Source organism: Mustela nivalis (genome assembly GCF_964662115.1).
Source record: "Mustela nivalis genome assembly, chromosome: 4".
NCBI classification, from domain to species: domain Eukaryota; kingdom Metazoa; phylum Chordata; class Mammalia; order Carnivora; family Mustelidae; genus Mustela; species Mustela nivalis.
This window is the reverse complement of record NC_139023.1, coordinates 47483786-47502978: the sequence shown is the minus strand read 5'-3', so window position 1 is coordinate 47502978 and position 19193 is coordinate 47483786. Positions and strand designations below refer to the sequence as shown.

The window sequence follows — 19193 nt, the reverse complement described above, 5'->3', positions numbered from 1 at the left end:
AATTTTAGTTAGATTCATATTTTATTGTTTGCATTATTATAGCCCTTACATGCTGCTCAGAGCTAAACTGTGTAATACATCAAAGTAAGTTTTTTTCTTTCTAACACAACTTCTTGGGTTTTTTGGAGTTAATAATAGACTGGGATTTTTTATTATTGTAGCTGCTGTTTGCTTATTTATGTACATATCACTACTTCAACTGCAAACTCAGATGTCTGAGTCCTTTAAGAACATTCAGATGAAGCATAATCCATTGGTTTCATCATCATAGAGAAATCCGTCCCAGGGCTTTCAGAAATGCTCCTGTCTGGAATGGCTCTTTTACCTGGTACCCAGCTATCCTGAAGGTTTTTCATTAAGGACCCAGATTCTATGACTACATAAACCTGAGTTCTCCCAAGTCCCCAAATATTTATTTCCTTCCTTTATTCTTGAATGGCACTGATCCAGCTATAAAATTATTCAGATTACTTATTTTCCTTGGAATAAATGCAGGATTGCTTCAAGGCCTCCATAGTAGTATTTCTTAAATGATCTCTGTGAAAGGATCAGTCTTTTGTTTGCTTGTATTATGTTCTTGTTTTTATTCCCTACCCATTAAGATCAGATACTTCTGTAAATATAATGAAAATAAATTACTAGGAAATTAAATGAAAGAAAAAAGAAACATACAAACTACAAGCCCACATTTTTTATTAGTTTGAATATGCATAAAAATGCTCTGATTGGTATAAAAATTTCTAAACGTAGACTCTTAATATCTGTCTTTGTCTCATTAGGAACTGGTAACAGTTAACTGCCAGCACTAGGGCATGGCCACTCTGTGAGGAACACTGTTCTAGAATTAAATTTGGTATTGTAGAAATCTGAGGCCAACCTGATTTTTACCACCCAACAATTTTGAAATCTGTGTTTCTGAATAAACTTCTCTATGCTGATACTTGGTTGATCCCTGTACAGATGGATGGAATTCTAGGTTGGAAATATTTCTCCCTCAGAATTTGGAAGGCAGGGTTCCATTTACTTTTGTATTCATTGTAGCTATTGAGAAGTTTAAGTTCAGAAGGTTCATTCCTGATCTCATAAATGAGCTGTGATCTGTTTGATCCCTTTGTCTTTTTTTTTTATTTTTAAGAATCTTAACTATTCCTGTGGGTCTGACATTTCATGATTATTTATCTTGATGTGAGTCTTTTATATTCTCTTTTGCTGGGTATTGAGTAAATCCTTTCAAACTGGAAACTCACGTTCTTTAATTCTGAGAAATTTCCCAGATTATATTCCTGTTGCCAAAGAATGAAAAACCAAATTGCATGTGATTTGGGGCTGAATACAACCCATTTCTTGCTTAGTATTTTCTGGGGTCATCTTTGCTTGTTTTCTTTGAACTGAATTCTTGCCTTTTCTTTAAAGCACTTTTAAAACTCAGTTATTCTGGAAAATTTCAGGCATACACAAAAGCAGAGAGAACAGTATAAAGAATCTCCTACACCCACACCCAGCTTTATCAGTCATCAGTATGTGGCTAATTTTATTTCACCTATACCTTCTATCCTGACTTCCAGTATAGATATGTATAATTTTACCCATAAATGTGTTTCTATGTATCTCAAGAAATAAGGCCTTCTAAAAAAACACAATTATAATATTATTAAAAATACCTGAAAAATGAACAATTCCTTAATATATAAATGTGATTAGTATTCACATTTCTCTGATTACCCTATAAATGCCATTTTATAATTGGTTTTTCAAATCAGATCCATACAGGGTTTATGCATTGTAATCATTGGTATCTTTAATCATTTGTTGAAGAAGCAAGTAATTTGTCCTATAGAATTCCTCACATTCTGGGTTTGTTGATTATATGCTGTAATGTTTAACATTTATTCCATCCCTGTATTTCTTGTAGCAGTATGATCAGACTTGTGTTCAGTTTTAGGGGAGAGTATTCTTTTGTAAGTAATGGGGTATATTTCCTTTTGTATTACATAGATAATGTCTGGTTATTCATTTTGTGTGATTTTTAAGATTGATGACGTGCAAATTAGCCAGTCTCTAAGCAATACAGTTGATTTTGTATATTAATCTTTTATCTTGTAATCTTGATGAGCTTACTTTCTAGTTGTAGCAACTACTTAAAAATATTTCTTCAGGACTTCCTACATATAAGATCATGTTGTCTGTGGATAAAATTTTTTTTTAAGATTTTATTTATTTATTTGACTGAGGGAGACACAGGAAAAGAGGGAACACAAGCAGAGGGAGTGGTAGAGAGAGAAGTAGGCCTCCCACTGATCAGGAAGCCCGATGTGGGTCTTGATCCCAAGATCTTGGAGTCATGACCTGAGCTGAAGACAGATGCTTAATGACTAAGCCAGCCAGATAACCCTGTGGATAAAATTTTTATGTTTCCTTTCCAATCTGTGCTTTTTATTTCTTTTTCTTGTCTTATCAAAGTGGCTGGAATCCCCCGTCAGTGTTGAATAGAAATGGTAAAAGTAGACGTCTTTGCTTGTGTCCCAGTCTTGGGAGGAATGTGTTCAGTCTTTTACCAGATATAGGTTTTTCTCAGATGCTCTTTATGAGGTTGTAGAAGTTCTCTTCTGTTCCTAGTTTTCTGAGAATCTTTCTCGTGAATGAGTGATTTTTGTCAAGTTCTTTTTTTCTGCACTTGATGAGGTGATTTTTTTTTTTTTTATGATTGTTAATATGGTGGCTCGTGTTGATCGAATGCAAATATTGAAGCAGCTTGACATTCCTGGGCTAACCTACACTTGGTCATGATCTGTTACCTTCTTTATATACTGTGGTTTTGATTGTTAAAACTCTATTAGTTTCTGAGTTTGTGTTTATGAGGTTTATTCATCTTTGTTTTTCTTATAATTGTTTTTTTTTTTTCTGGTTTAGTACTGGGGTCATGCTGGCCTGATGAAAGGAATTGGGAACTGTACTTTCCTCTTTAGTGTATTGGAAGGGTTTGTGTGGAATTGGTATTGCCCCTCTGTCTTCTGTTTTGCATTGTTTCCAGTGAGAAATCTGGTATTGTTCTTAATCTTTGTTTCTGTACATATCTTTTTTTCTTCTGATTTTAAGATTTTCTCTTTTTCACTGATTTTGAACAACTTTATTATGAGGCATCTTGTAGTTTTCTTCATGTTTCTTGTGCTTGAGGTTCTCTGAGCTTCTTCAATCTTTTGATGTAATTTTTGGAAAATTTCAGCCATAATTTTTTCAAAAAATTTTCTGCCTGCCCCTCTTGGGGGTGCATTTTCATGTATTTTGGTCCCTTGGCGTTTCATTTTGGATAATTTCTAAGGCTGTGTGCCTTCATATATACTGATCTTTTCTCTGTAATATCTAAATTGCTATTAATCCCATCTAGAGTATTTTTCAGTTCAGACAATTAAAAAAAACTTTTAAGTTCGATTTGGGTCTTTTTAATATTTTCTGTGTTTTTAGTTAATAGGCTCGTGCTTTTTTCTACCACTGGAACATACAGAGTATAGTTACGGTAGATGGCTCTGATGTCTCTGTCTACTGATCATAGCATCTCTGTCATTTTAGACTCAGTTTGAATTGATTGTTGGTGTTTTGCCCCTAGCCATGGGTCATGTGTTCCTGTTTCTTACATACCTGATAATACTTTGATTCAGTGCTAGCAGTGTCCATTTTACCTTCTTGTATCCTGGGGAATTTTTATTCCTTTTCCATATTTTTGAGCTTCGTTCCTGGAATGCCGTTGTTACTTGACTGTAGTTTGATACTGTGGAGCAGGATTCAGGAAACTGCAGGGCGAGGGCCAGCTGTGATCAGGCCTGTTCAGTAACACTGGGTTTTGTGCTACAGTCACAGAGTGGGTGAGACTGAGAAACCAGATGGCCTGCCAAGCTTGAGATTTATTACCTGATCCTATACAGAAAAGGTTTGTTATTCCTTGCTTTTAAAGGCTTATCTTTAAGCTTTTTGGCAAGACTGGGGCACCTTGGAGGGTAGGGCTAGTTGCTCCCCACTCTGAGGCAATTACCCTCCTTAGCACTGTACCTGATGCTTGTGTCTTAGAAGATTTCTTCATTCGGGCTTGTTAGTTGGAACCTTTCTGTGTCCTGTTGGGTATCCGGTGATTGTTCCGCCTGCTCCTTTCAGCGGTTCTCTCCCTTGCTCTGAGATCTTTCTTCACATGCACGTGCTGCTCACTGCTCAGTACTCAGCAACAGACTTGAGGGGAATCACGGCAAACCGTGGAGCTCCCTCTCAGAAAGCTCCTGCTTTCTGGCCTGTGGACTCCAAATGTATCTTCTCCAGTACTTGGCCTTGTGGATTCCAGCCACCCTCGCCTCCAGCACTTCTTAACTCTGCCTGGTCAAGTCATTGAGCTGTGTTTGGGTGCTCTGTGCCCGTGTCACCAGCTCTCCACAGGCAGTAAACTGGGCAGGTGTAGCAGTCCCTCATGTGTTCCCTTTTCCTCTTCACCATTGGGGCTGCTTGTCATCCATGATGTTATAACTGTACTTTCATGTATTTTGTCTGTTTAAAAAATTTTTGAGGGTCAGGATGGGTAAATCTGGTCTCTGACTCCATCATGGCTGGATGTGGAAGCCTTCAACTCTTTACCTTTAATAATGAAAGGTAGTAGTCGTAAATTCAGTGTTTCTGTTGCTGGAGAATGTGTTGGTTCTTTCTACTGCATTTCCTGTCTTAGGGGCCCTTTTCTCTACTGACATTCTTACTTTGAATTACTAGAAAAGTTTCCCCTAATACCGCTCTCCCTTTTCTTTCCAGCCATAGATAAAGCTGTCAGAAGCACAGTTATCATGGAAATAGAAACATTTAAATTACTGGCACGATAAGCTTATTTCTTGCTGTAGCCATTCAGAGTATCGATTTGTCACTGCCTTGGGTGCTTTCAAGTGAAGCTGTGCTTAGATATAAAAAGTTTTAAAGCCCACTTTGATTCTATGTGAAGCTCACAGTTTTTCCAGTGCAGTTCTAGCGGTTAGTCAGTTGAAACTGTGGGCATCTTCTCGAACTCTAAGAACCCTTTAGTGCAGTATTCGACATGCTTAGATTTGGACATTGCTGACCTGCTGTGGGCCTTGATACTGGTGTTTGTTTTTCTTTGGTTTTCTTACTCTGATTTCATAGCTGCTATTGTATGTACAAAATCAGCAGTTTTAAAATAATGTGCTGTAATTATTTTCTCTCTCTAATTATCTCTAATAAAATGAAAGGGGAGAAAAAGCCCCAAAGTGGTAACTTTGAAATCAGATAGGAGGATGACTTGAAAGGGATCAAATGGGATATCAGTACGGGTTTTTTTTTTTTTTTTTAAAGGCTTTGGATATTGTCTTACTTTTGTGGGGGGGATGAGCTTTTTCAGAATTGCTTTCCTCGGTGCTGCTAAGAATAGAGGAACTTTGTAGCAATGTTTTTTCTCCTAGGAGGTAATTTTTCTTGCTAAGTATGCCATAAAAAATTGAAGAATGATCTTAATTTCTCATTTTAAAATGACTGTCATACTGAGCCAGACTATTTAACACTTCAGAGTTAGAACACATGGATTTGTCAATAAATTTAAACGTGATGGTAGTCTCCATTACTACTAAGTTGTTTGAGTAATATATTATATTCACATTTTAAATGGATATTGATCCTCATTCAGTGACTGAATTGGAGCATCTCAATTCTTATAAAATTGCTGATTCTTTTCTACTTTGTAGGTATGCAGCCGGACATCAATTCCAGCCAACATTCCACCGATTTTTCTTACCTTTGCTTCTTTACATAGTACTCTTTAGGAGATAATAGTACTTTGTGCCTCCCAAAAAGATCAAACAGAAATTGTCTTTAAAACATCAAACTTAAAATCTGTGATTTTGTGTTGACTTATGTCTTGAAGGTACGTGAAGTTCATTGAGTTGCCCTTGTCTCAGAGGAAGTTTTGTCAGGGATGTCAGCAGCTGCTGTTGCCAGATGACTGGGAGAAGCATCAAGAGCACCGGGTGGTAGGTGATATTTCTATCACCCAGTTGAAAAGGCCCAGTCAGCTTCTTTATCCACTGGAAAACAAGAAGACAAATGCCCAGTATCTGTTTGCTGATCGGAGCTGTCAGTTCTTGGTAGACCTACTTTCTACCCTTGGATTCACAAGAGTCCTGTGTGTTGGAACACCGAGGTATGCTATATGATTTTTTTAAAGACTTCTACTATCCCCACTATTTAAACTGTAAGAAAAAATGATCACATAGTTATTTACTATGTTCTGGGAAATCGCATGCAGTTTCAAATAAGCAAGAGAAGTATAAAGCACAGTTTCTCTCTTGAGGAGTTTGTAATCTACATTACATTTCAGAGAAATCTTTGTAGATTTCTGATATATGACAGGAGATTCCTTCTGATTTGATTTTTTAATTGCTTATCATTTTAGACTCCTCTTTTTCATATAAGTTTTACCTTTTTAAAAAAATGTTTGAAAAACTGAAACCTTGGTTATATCTGCCAAATTCTCTTCAGTGTTTTATTGAAATATTAGAAATACCAGGAGAACATTGGTGGGGTTGTTTTGGTTTATTTGCTTATTATCTGTGGCATTTGTGATTCCTCATTAAGGAATCACATTCCTTATGTGGAATGATTCCTCATTCATGCTTTCATGAATTGTTTTAGGTTGCATGAGCTGATCAGATTGAAAGCATCAGGTGAAAAGAAGTCTAACATTAAAAGCCTTTTATTGGATATTGATTTTAGGTAGGTTTATAAAGTCTGATATTTATTCTCGTTTACTGTCTCCTGTTTCTGTTTAATGTTTTTCTCTTATTTGTTGTTTATTACCTGTTGCAGTCCTTTACTGTTCAGAAGTAGTAATTGGTTAGAAGCCATCTTTTTAGTCATATAAACTCCCCTTGTAATCTTCCATATTTCAAACAGAAAGGCAGTGGATTTATTTTGTTGTTGTTGGGTGTGCTTCCTAAATTTTTTCAGTGAATGTGTCTCATTGACTTGGGCTTGTATTGTAGAGGTAAATTCTTTCTGACTGAAATTTCCTCTCATACACTTATTTTTCAAAAATAAATCTGAACTTCTCCCAGGATTTTGTTTCATCATGATGTTTTAATATATTTATTTAATGCATATGTATATTTATTTATTTTAATTCATTTTATTCTAATTCTTTTACTGTATTTTACTTTAACACATTTTATTCATCTGGTAAAACACATTTTACCAGATGATGTGCATATTGGCTTTTATTGGATATAGCTTTCACTGGATATAGACAGGTCTTAAAGCACAGGATTAGCAGACAGCTGGAATCTGTGGGAGAAGGTCAGAATTAAATAGCATCTGATGTGTTGGGACAAACAAAGAGGAGCACACGTGGCCCTTAGGTGATAATTTAGAAGCAGATGTGTCCACCCACAGTCTCTGGGATCCTGTAAACTTGAAGTACTTTTCCAACTTCAGTTGTTTGAAGTTTTAAATTGAGGCACAGTGCACTGAAAACCCACCAAGTTAAGGTGTATGTGCCAGTGGTTTGGGGTATATTCATTATGTCTTGCAGTAATCACCCCCATTCAATTCTGGAACATTTCCATTCTTTTCCATTCCGAAAAGAAACCCTCTCCCCACTTGCTGTGATGGTCAGTGATCTGGCTTCTGTCCCTGTGGGTCTGTTGGTTCTGTGTGTGTCCTGTAAATGGCAATCCCCATATGTGACCTGGGCTTGTGGCCTCTTCCATGTGCCGCTGTGTTCATCCAGCTCGCGGAATGGAACAGTACTTTACTCCTTTCGAGGCTGTATTGATGTTCCACTCGATAGATGTATCAGATTCTTGTTTTAAATACCACATTCCTTTCCTAAAGAATGACTGTTAAATTATTGTCAGTGTATTATTTTAAAGGTAGAAGTTTAACTCTGGGGTTCTTATAACAGTGCAAACAGTAACTGGTGTTTGCATTGGGTGTTCGCACTGAGTGCTTGTCCTGGGTGAAACCCTGCTCTCCCTCAGTCAGTCCTCACAAGAGTCTCCGCTGTACAGTACGTGCTGTTATCCTCCTCGCTTTCCAGATGTGAAAAACCAAGGTACAAAGAGGTGAAATAACTTGACCTAACAGTGATGAGTGGCCAAGTCAGGATTCAAACCCAGTCATTGTGGCTCCAAAATTGATACCCTCTGGGAATAACTTGCTTTTAAATTTGTACAGAAGCTTTTTTTATATGGCCCATTTCTCTCTTGTCCTAATGTCTCTCTCTTTCCCCATTTTCCTTCGTGCCTGTTCCACGAAGGTTCACATGAGTCAGCAGTGGGTTTACAGGTTATTCATATATTTGGAATATGGCCCTCCTTCATCAGGCACCTTTCCTTGGAGCCTGGAGATCTATTTATGTCAGACAGGACGTATTGGCTCACATGACTGGAGCCTAGGATCTAGCAGGCCTCCCTGCAGGCGAGGTCCTGGGCCTTGCCTGGTGTAGTTCGGGCTTCATCTTTCTCTTTCCGCCTCTCGTTCTTTCTTGGGATTGGCTTTTACTTCCTGCTCATTGCCAGGGATTTTGGTGGCAGCAGATTTCAGCTTAACTGTCTAGGAGACAGCTCTCTTTCCTGAGAACCCTAGCAGCACAGCTCCAGGGAGGGACTGGCTTGGCTGGAACTGTATGCCTATTCCAGAACCTTCTCTGTGGCCTCGCAGGTAGAATTCCCTGGCAGCCCTGACCAAACACATTGAGTAGGTTCACCAAAGGAAACCCTCTCTGACCATAGGTGCAGGGGAGACACACACACACACACACACACACACACGTCACGCGTCACGTGTCTAAAATTGAATTAGTTAACATAATGTGTATCAGTTGTCAGCAGCACTCATCTTCTCACCTTTGGGACTTTTACCTCAGTGAAAATGGTACAGGGTTGTTTTTCTAATAGTACAGTTCTTTGAAGTTACCATACAGTTTGTTTTTTATTTCATTCAAGTCAAGCTTTTTCCAAGCTAGTTGTGGTGGACTGGTTTCTACACAAACTAGAAAAAAAAATCAGTGATTCATCTTGACTTGTTCAAATTTCAAGGATCTCCGGTTTACTTTTTTTTTTTAATAGCAGCTTTTTAAAGAGACATGGTCTTTAATTCTGTCACCTAAAACCTTATGGATTTTGGCTTTTTAGAACTTTTTTATGCATATAATCATTTTAAAAAGTAAGAATTAGTCTTTTTTCCCCCACCAAATATCAGGCATATTTTTGTCTTTTAAATTGAGATGTATTTCACATAGAGGAAAGAGGTTTTTAGTATTCTTCACAAGGTTGTGCAGCCATCACCGCTACATAATTCCAAACATTTCCATCATCTTTGATGATGTCTCCATCATGGTCCCCATGAGTGACCTCGCCTCTTTTCTCCCTCCCCCAGCCCTTGGCCATCACTAATTTACTTTCTGTCTCTAGATTTGCTTATTCTGGATATTTCATAAAAATGCATTCATACAATATGTGGCCTTTAGTATCTAGCTTCTTTCATTTAATGTTGTATTTTCAAGGTTCATCAAGTTATACCTTCTTATGGCTGAATAACAACTCCATTATAAGGATATACCAAATTGTGTTTATCCATTCATCAGTTTACGGACATTTGTGTCACTTACGATTTGGCTCTTTTGACTAATGCTGCTGTGAATGTTTGTGTGCAAATTTTGTGTGAATATAGGTTTTATTATCTCTTGGGTATTGTGTGAATTTTTTAGGGCTGCGATAACAAAATAACCATAGATAGGGTGGCTTTAACAACAAAAATTTATTGTCTCAGTTCTGGTGGCTAGAAATTCAAGATCAAGGTATCAGTAGGTTTGGTGACTTCTGAGGTCTTTCTCCTTTGGTTGCAGGTGACCTTCTTCTCACTGTATTCTAACATGGTCTGTCCTGTGTGTGTGTACATCTCCAGTTTCTCTTTGTGGGTCCAGATTTCCTCTTTCATAAGGACTCCAGTTATCCTGCATCACAGACAACCCTAATAACCTCATTTTATTTTAATTGACTTTTTAAAAGGTCTTCAAATACAGTCATAGTCTGAGATACTGGGGATTAGGGGCTCAGTAGATTAATGTTGAAGAGTTACAGTTCAACACACAACAGGTATTTATCTTAGGAGTAGAATTGCAGGGTCACATGGTAGCTCTACTTTGAACTTCTTGAGGAACTGCTAAACTATTTTTTAAGGTGACTACCATTTTGCATTTCCACCAGCAATATATGCAGATTCCAATTTTTCCACATTCTTGTCAGCTCTTGTTATTGTCTATCTGTATTTTTAAATAAATTAATTACTTGTTTTTTTGAGAGAGATAATGGACACAGGCAGGCAGGGGGAGGGGCATAGGGTGATGGAAAGAAAGAATCTTAAGCAGGCTCCATGCACAGCATGGAGCCCAATGCAGGGCTTGATCTCAGGGCCCTGAGATCATGACCTGAGCTGAAATCAAGCTCAGCTTGGTGAGCATAACCAGCTGAACCTCCCAGGTGCCCCTGTTGTTTGTCTTTCTAATGTGGTATCTCATTGTGATTTTGTTTTGCATTTTATTAATGGCTCATGATGCTGAACATCTTTTCATGTGCTTATAGGCCATTTGTTTATCTTTTTGGAGAAATGTCTATTCAACTGTCCAATTTTTAATTGGTTATTTGTCTTTGTTTTTGTTAAGTTGAAAAGTAAATATATTCTGGATACTAGACTATTAAGAATTAATTTTTTAAAAAAATTTCATTTTGTATTGTTCATTCCTAGCGTCCTAATTTATTTTTTAAAAAACAGTATAAAACACACATTGGTTAAAATTTACCACGTTAGTTATTTATGTGTACAGCTCAGTAGTGTTAAGTAAGTTGAATATCTTCACGTTGTTCTACAGCCAGTCACCAGAACTATCCATCATAGCTGAATTACTTTTAATTTGAAAGATTTACATGGACCCTTAACTCTTAATTTAAACTATATGTCTTTTAGTTTTATCTTTATTGAGCCTGTATATTAAAATTTCCTGGACAGAGTAGGGGGATGTGGTTAAAGTTATTTTGTAACTTATTGAATATACTGATACTTTTTTCTTTTTGTATCTATAAGCTTCTGTGTATGTGTTGGAAACAAAAACTGAAGGTATTGTAATAGTTAGCTTAGCTTCTTTTATAAGGAGTCAGTTCTGTAAAAGGTTGACATTGGGTATTAAGAGAGAGCTCATTGGGGTACATGGGTGGCTCATTTGGTTGAGTATCTGACTCTTGGTTTCGGCTCAGGTCATAATCTCAGGGTTATGAGACTGAACCACACGCTGGGCTGGTGTGGAGCCTGCTTGGTATTCTCTCTCCCTCTCCCTATGTCTCCCCCCAGTAAATTAAAAAGAGAGAGAGAGATTTTATTTTACTGAAACACGTTAGTGGCCAGAGTGAACAGTCTGTTGCCTGTACTGACGATATTGTGGGGTATGAAGTAGCTTCAGATTTTTCACAAGGACCACAATTAAATCAGAAACAAATTCCTATGTAATATAGAGTGACAGCAAGTAGTTACTTTGGGCACTTTGACTTTAGTTTGTCGTCAGCCTACAAAAGGTCTGTCCAAGGCTTCAGAGAACTACCCCAACTCCAATGTTACATATGCTATAAATATCCTCTTCAGGGGGTCTAAGATACGAAGTTAACATTTGCTAAGATGGATTTTTATATGCTCCAATTTTAGCATGAAAGATGTGAAACTCTATTTGGCAAACTATCATCCAAATAAAGTTATATCAAAAAAATGGATTTCTTAGGTTCATTTCATGGACTAATTTTATTCAGCTCTTGATTACATTTCCTGTGTATAGAGCATGTTTCACACTTGGTAACTGACTCTCATTTAAAGAGAATGAATGGCCAAATTAAATGAATGTCCTTTTGCAGTTTTCAAGTGCATGCATTTCTGATTGGTTTTGTTTGCCTTATTCAATACAGAGAATAATTCTTCGAGGCCAATTTCATTTTAAGAGGGTAATGTTCAGTGATTTTTCATAATTTAAAATATGAAAAATTATGCTCCCTTGTTTGTATTTGATGGAAACTCGGAGCTGAAATCTTGGCTTTTTTCTCTCTCTGACTCTGCCTACTGCTGCCCAGAATGTTTTGGACAAGTGTGCTGTGCTGAATTTTATGTAAATAAAATTTTCTTTTTTAATTTTTAGAAAAAGACTATTGTATCTTTGAAAAGCAATACAAAAAATGGAGAGGGGGTAGAAATATATTTTAAAAGGAATTCTATTTTCCTTTGTTCACACTTAACAACAATGCAAGAAAGAAGAAAATCCTCAAATGATAGTCAGTCCACAATAGTACTGGTATTGAGATATACTTATATATAAAATAACTGATATATCTATATTATCCATTATTTGGAATTTAGTTAATTAGGAAGACATTTGTTTATTGATGGCAATTGACATTTTCCCAGCATTTTGGAATGTTCATCAGGTTACAGTCTATTTCAAATGTTTTTTCAGTTATCCAAACCTTTTGTTTATTTCTTCAGTGCAAATTTATGTTTTATGAAATCCGCAGATGTACTGACAGTATCTCAAATGATATTAGGGGACATTGTACTTAGAATGAACAGCTGTTCTTCTGTCTCTACAGAACAAGAAGAAATGGGTTTAGATTATAGGAGGAGAAATTTTGCTTGGACATAAATGTAATTCCCTAACATGAGGGGCGTTAAGACGTAAATCTTTACAGCCGGTACTTACTAAAGTAGTGATGCCTAGCATTTCAATAAATGCTATGTAGCTGCTTTGTATTAAACACTTTACATATATTTTCTCATTCATACTTACCAAGTCCAATGAAGTAAGACACTATTATTTTTTTCCATTTTGTAGATGAAGAAACTGAGGCTCTGGTAGGATAACTAACTCACTAAGTTTACATAGGTAATAGTGAGACACCTAGTGTTTTGTTTTGTTTTAAGATTTTATTTGAGAGAGAGTGTGTGTGTGAGAGAATACAGGAAGGAGTAGAAGGGGAGGGAGAGGGACAAACTGAGTGCAGATCCCTGTGTGGGGCTTAATCCCACAGCCCCAAGATCATGACCTGAGCCAAAATCAAGAGCTAAATGCCTAACTGACTGAGCCACCCAGGCCCCCCAAGACCCAGTGTTTGAAACCATACTGTCTGACTACAGAACCTGTATAACTTTTAACCATAGTGTAATATGAAAGGGATAAAGCAGGTCTGTGCATTAGACTACATGCTCATCATGGGCGGCAAGTCAGTTATGGACAGTAAGGGAGGAGTAGAAGTAGAAGCAAAGTGTCACTCTCACTATTTGGTTAAAGAAGTTGTATAAATAAGCATGTGCCCCTGGATTTTTTTCACTAGGTTATGGATTCTGTACAAGGATAGTGTGGTTCATATGTGAATTATTTATAGCAAAATTTTGGAGGTTCACAATGCTGATATTATACAAAAAATTCAGAATTCAGCAAGAGCTAACAAGACCCATATATATATATAAAGGGGGAAGATGCAGAGACAGACAATACAAATACAATTAAGGTGTAAAGAAAACTCAGTCTTGTAAGAAATCAAGTAAATGCAAATTTAAACCATAATATGCTATGATTTTTTAGTAAATTAGCAAAAATTTATGAAATGTTAATGCCCAAAGCTGGTACTTTCATTCATTACTGATTGCATTTTAAAGTAGTATCTTAGAAGAATAAAATTGTTCAATCAGTAAATAAATATCTCTCTTTCCTGACACTAATTCAGTAAATATGAAATGCACATGCTTATTTTTCTTATATATTGAGAAGCATATTTTACTGAGCTAATCTGCAATAGACAAGAAATGCTTTGTATTAAATACTTTTTTTGTTAACCACAGAAGAAAATAATTAACAGCTGTTGAGCCAAAATGTTGATTCAGTGTTTTTCTTGAAATTATTAAGTATGAGAGATGCATTTTAATTGCCATCCCATCTTAAACTTAAATTATATAACAATCTATCAGTAAAATCATTGTTTCTGTATAATTCTGTAGTTTGAAGGAACATGTGAATTTTGTATGTGAGTCTTCTGTAGTTTTCTCACTGGCTTATTAACTTGGGAACATAATTTAAGTTTGATATTCATTCATTGTTACTGACTCCCTGAGAGTTTGGGAAAATATTCTTTATTTCAAGAAACTAAGGAATGATGAAGTTGCTTTTATTAAGGGTGTGATTTTATAGTTTTAAAACTTAGTTTGTATTTACTTACTATATAGCCATAACTAAGCAAATAACTACAGTAATAAATTATTTTACAGGTATTCACAGTTTTATATGGAAGATAGCTTTTGCCATTATAACATGTTTAACCATCACTTCTTTGATGGAAAGGTAAGAATTACAACCGTTATCCTTGTTACTGTGGAAGAACAAGTTCCAGAGTACCTCCTTTCTTATTTTTTAGAATCCCTCAAGATCAAATCGTGGCTGTTGCACCATTTATTGATTGGCTATTTCCCCCCTTCATCCACTGAGTGTGTATCGAGTATCTAGAAGTGATTGTGTATTCTTCTTTTGTGACTTTTCACTGCTTTTTGGATATAGACACACTTTCTTACCATGGCCTCCAGGGCTTTGCCCGATCTGACACCTGCCACCTTCCACTCTCTCTTCTCGTTACTGCTCTGGGGTTTGTGTTTGTGTTCTGCATGTATGACTCATCTGGGACTGTCTTTTCCACCACACAGGCTTTTGCCCATGCTGTTCCCTCTGCCTTCTAGTTTTTGTTAACTTCACCTCGTCCTTCAAAGCTCTGTTCCAAGTCGCTTTCTCTAGGCTGCCCTTAAACCCAGACGAGGTCGGGCTGTCTTCTCTAGCTATATGATACTGTAATTAAATAACTGGTTAGTTGTTTGATGTCTGCCTCCCTGGTAAATTTCATGTCCCGATTAAGGGGACTCATAGTTTTATTAGACTAATTCTTAAAAATTAGACAAGTTTGAGAGTGACCCCTTATCTGTGAGCTCTAGGTGATAGTGATGGTGATAATGGCAGAGGCCCTCAATGGGTAGCAGGGGGTAGCTTCTTTCAATAATACGATGTTAGTAATGTCCCTATGAATAAGCAGCATAGCAGAGCTGATACTTTTACTCCTCGATTGAGCTCTTTGTGAGTCATATTACAAGATAAAAACTATACCCAACCAAGTAATCACAGCGGACAGGAAGTTGGCCACAACTGTTTGAAATGATCAAGACTACCTGAAGCACATATCCATATATGCATGTAAATCAATTTTTCAAAAATTGTGAACCCTGTATAAATATATATTGTTTCTTAAAATGTTAATTAATGATAGAAGAAAAACCAAGCAAAATTAAAAAAAAAAAAACTAGTATCTAGGAAATGAAAACAAATTCTAAATTGTTGGTTGGGATTAAAAAACAAGTCTTCTGATTCAGTCTAGCCAGTCTCCTTCCATGAGACTCAGTCAGCATTGGGGTATATATTTTTTAGCTGTGATCACCATGAAAACCAAGTATTGAAATAAATAGCAGTTAGAAATAGACATAGGTCAGTTTCCCAAAGGGCTTATGTGGTCGATAATCTCTAGGATTTGAGAACTGATTAGATGAGTGTGAAGAAGAGAGAAGAATTGCAGACTCACTTGGCAACAGATGATGATGGACTTCTCAGCTAGGCCAGTGGTGGTGGGGAAAAGAGAGGTGGGTTCCGTGGGCATTTCACAGATGGAAGCCAGAAGGCTTGGTGGTAAGTGTACTGGGGTAGAAGTCACAGATGACTTGGTTGTCTGGCCTGACTTTGTATTTCATTCTTCAAAACAGAGGAGGGAAAGTTGGAAGTGGAAGTTGGAAATGTTGGGTTTGTAAGGCAGGTGGAATATTGCTGTAGAGGTATTCAATATGACTTCTTGGAACTCTGGGACCTCAGGCTCCAGGGTGTGGTCAGGGGCATGTGTGTCAGGGCCAGCATCAGAGGAGGTGAAATAACTGAGTGTCTCTTATTGCTAGATGCTGGTTTGTGTATGTGCGTTTTGTTTTTCTTACCATGACTTTGCTTTCTATCTTGAATGGTAATGGTGAGAGAAGAGTGAAATGACATTTGAATACCTAAGAGTTGCCTAACCATTGCTTATATTTTAAGAATAACATGTAGGGGCACCTGGGTGGCTCAGTGTGTTGGGCATCTGCCTTCAGCTCAGGTCATGATCCCAGGTTCTGGGATTGAGCCCTGCATCGGGCTCCCTGCTGAGGGAGCCTGCTTCTCCCCTGCCTGCCATTTCCCCTGCTTGTGCTTGCTCTTTCTCTCTCTCTCTGTGTCAAATAAATAAATAAAATATGTTTAAAAATGTAATATGTAATTAGCCTTTTCCTAGAAAATTCTTTTTAACTTTTATTGAAAGCTTATGGAATTATCTTTTAAGTTTCTAAAATAATGGTTGGAATAAGCTGCCAAGACTGAGCTCCACTTTATTTTTCCCAGAAGAAAACAATTGTGTAGCCCAGGCTTTCCTTTCTCTATATTTTAGGAGCAGCCTTTACATAGCACTGCAACTGTAGAGATTGATCTCCAGAAAACTATTGTCTTGGATGATTTTATGATGGGCCCTTTTTCTGCCTACTTCCTGAGTCAAGGTTTTCTGTGGAAGCTTACCATCTACTAATCAATCGCTGAGTATTTAAGTATTGGCCAGGTGCCTGTGAAGGTGTGCAGGGTGCTTTGGGGGATATAAGCTCCTTCACAGCCCACTGGATTAAAAAGCAGGAGTTACCTGTGTAGGATTTTCTCAAAGAAAATCATATAGTCTTTTAGGTAATAGAAAATATCATATGCCTTAATGGGCAAGGAGTTTGAAGTATGTACAGGGGATCATTACTTAAAGTACCAAACACCTTGGGGGCACCTGGGTGGCTCAGTAGATTAAGTGTCTGCCTTTGGCTCAGGTCATGATCCCAGGGTCCTGGGATCAAGCCCTGCTTTGGACTCCCTGCTCAGCTCCCTGCTCTCTCTCCTTCTCCATCTGCCCCTCCCCCTGCTCATGTGCACACACTTGCGCTCTCTCTCAAACAAGTAAATAAATCTTTAAAAAAAATAATGAAGTACCAAGCTCTTTTTTAGTGATGATTGAGATGAAAGACAGAGTTAAGACACTGTCAGCATTGGTGGTATAAGCAAGCATCTGGTTTCCACGGGTGGCCAACATTAGGACCCTCAGCAGGTCATGATGGGACATCATACCATTGATTCTTACCTGGAAACAAATGTACTCTATTGGTTTTTTAATTTGGCTAAGACTTTAGGTTTCATTTACTTGTTTATTTTCTTTTCCTACTTTTAAGTCTAAGGAACTGGAAGGTTTTTCAATAACATCATCTGTACTTTAAGTCCTTGTTCATGTAGGCAGGTTAAGGAAGTGCCAGGCAGCACTTGAAAAATGATTAACCTTCCTGACACGCCATCCCTCGCTCCAGGACTTCCAGTGGGAAGTTAATAAAGACTGTCCCCAGGAAAGGGGATTAGGATGTTGTCATTTTTCCTCTCATCAATTGAACCTTCTAAATTGATTTAGTAGTAAAACAATATATTTTTTATTATAAAGTACATATGGGTTTATTAAAGTTTAAAATGCCATTAAACTTTAAAGTCTTAGGCTATTCTGTATACTGTTGATTTGCTTTTATAGGTGAGTGCTTGAAAATGACTGCAAAGTCAGTAGACTGGGGTTAGTGTTACAGGTATATCTCTTATTATCTGTTCTCCTGAAGCAGAAAATAATAAATATGCTAGACAGTGCATAATGTTAATTTTACAGTGACTAAAAACACTTCGTTAATAGCCTGGTTTCGTGGCTTGGCTAAGCTTTGTTGTTTGTGGACTTTCATTCATTTACTTAGTGTGCGTGTCCAAACATGTCTATCCAACACCTGCTGCCCAGCGACGTGTGCGAGGTGACTGGTAACGCGTAGCTCTTATTAAACTGAACTTGTGGTGGACAAACCAGACAGGAAAAAAATAGGTCTTATTCGTCTTTGTGTCTCCAGTGTTTAGCTCAGTCCCCGCTTCTGTTTGTGGGATTGAATTTAACGTTTTAGATAGTCTTCATGGGTAATGAGTTTTTCTCTCTTGGGTTACTAAATTTAGTTTTTTAATTTAACCATTTGAAATGTGTAGTCCTCTGATAGTGATGGTGCTTGAATTTGCAATTTTAAAAACCTGCTTATCAAGGAACCCAAAAGATAAAATCTCCTGGGGGCTGAATGAGAGAGGCTTCTGGATGTCACTGAGGGACTCTGGGGTGGCAGGATGGGTGAAGTTTCAGGACAAACAGTGGGACTGAGCCTAATGCATTCTCTGAATAGGATGGAGTGCCTCCCTCTAGTCCTCATTTAGAAATGAATTTTTATTTGTTCCAGGCTGCCCTTGAAGTATGCAGAACATTTTTACAGGAAGATAAAGGTGAGGGAGTCATTATGGTGACAGATCCTCCTTTTGGTGGCTTGGTTGAACCTCTGGCTGTTACATTCAAGAAGTTAATTGCTATGTGGAAAGAAGGTCAAAGCCAAGGTGTGTAATTTATTACTTACTGCAAAATAAACATGTATCTGTGTATCTGCTTTCTGTCAAATATTAGCAGAGCTCAGTGAATCAGAGCTCTGATAAAATATACATGTCTTGAGTTGTGTGTGTGTGTGTGTGTGTGCGTTTTTTAAACAGGTTTATTTGAGAATGCGGGAGACTTCATTATCATGATACACTTCGTATTATCCTAATCACGTGTTCTCAACATGACTTGTAGGTGAACATAAGGGGACCTTACAAAGAATAGGAATAAACTGTTGTCATTTATTCAATAAATACTTACTGAGTGGCCCCTATGTACAGGTACTGTTTAGGTGCTAGAAATAGAGACTGAACCAGACAGATACATATTCCTGCCCGCATGGATCTTACATTACATGTTCCTGAAGTCTTGCCCACAGCTCTAAGAGGGGGCCCAGTCTCTGGTTCAGAGCTCTAAACTGTGCCAAGATTTGGGTAGGAAGATGGGATATGGACGAACCATACAGTGGTTATCAGTGACAAATAGATACCCACATGGACAGATACCCACGTGGGTTAATGGCTGGGGGTTATTATTCCGTTTAAAGTGCCTTAGGCCTTCAAA

General features: G+C 37.5%; 1 protein-coding gene across 4 annotated transcripts in view; it reads left to right on the top strand.

Annotated features, from left to right (window-relative positions):
• Positions 1-19193, top strand: part of ZCCHC4 (zinc finger CCHC-type containing 4) — a 45154-nt gene that overhangs the window by 8454 nt on the left and 17507 nt on the right. For all 4 annotated transcript variants that reach the window (XR_014311296.1, XM_082729120.1, XM_082729119.1 and 1 more), the window contains exons 4-7: positions 5900-6175; positions 6667-6747; positions 14326-14398; positions 18442-18592. Coding sequence is in view for 3 of the 4 variants with exons in the window: in XM_082729120.1 (XP_082585246.1) it covers positions 5900-6175; positions 6667-6747; positions 14326-14398; positions 18442-18592 (581 nt within the window). In the remaining variant the exon portion in view is untranslated. The remainder of the gene's footprint in view (positions 1-5899; positions 6176-6666; positions 6748-14325; positions 14399-18441; positions 18593-19193) is intronic.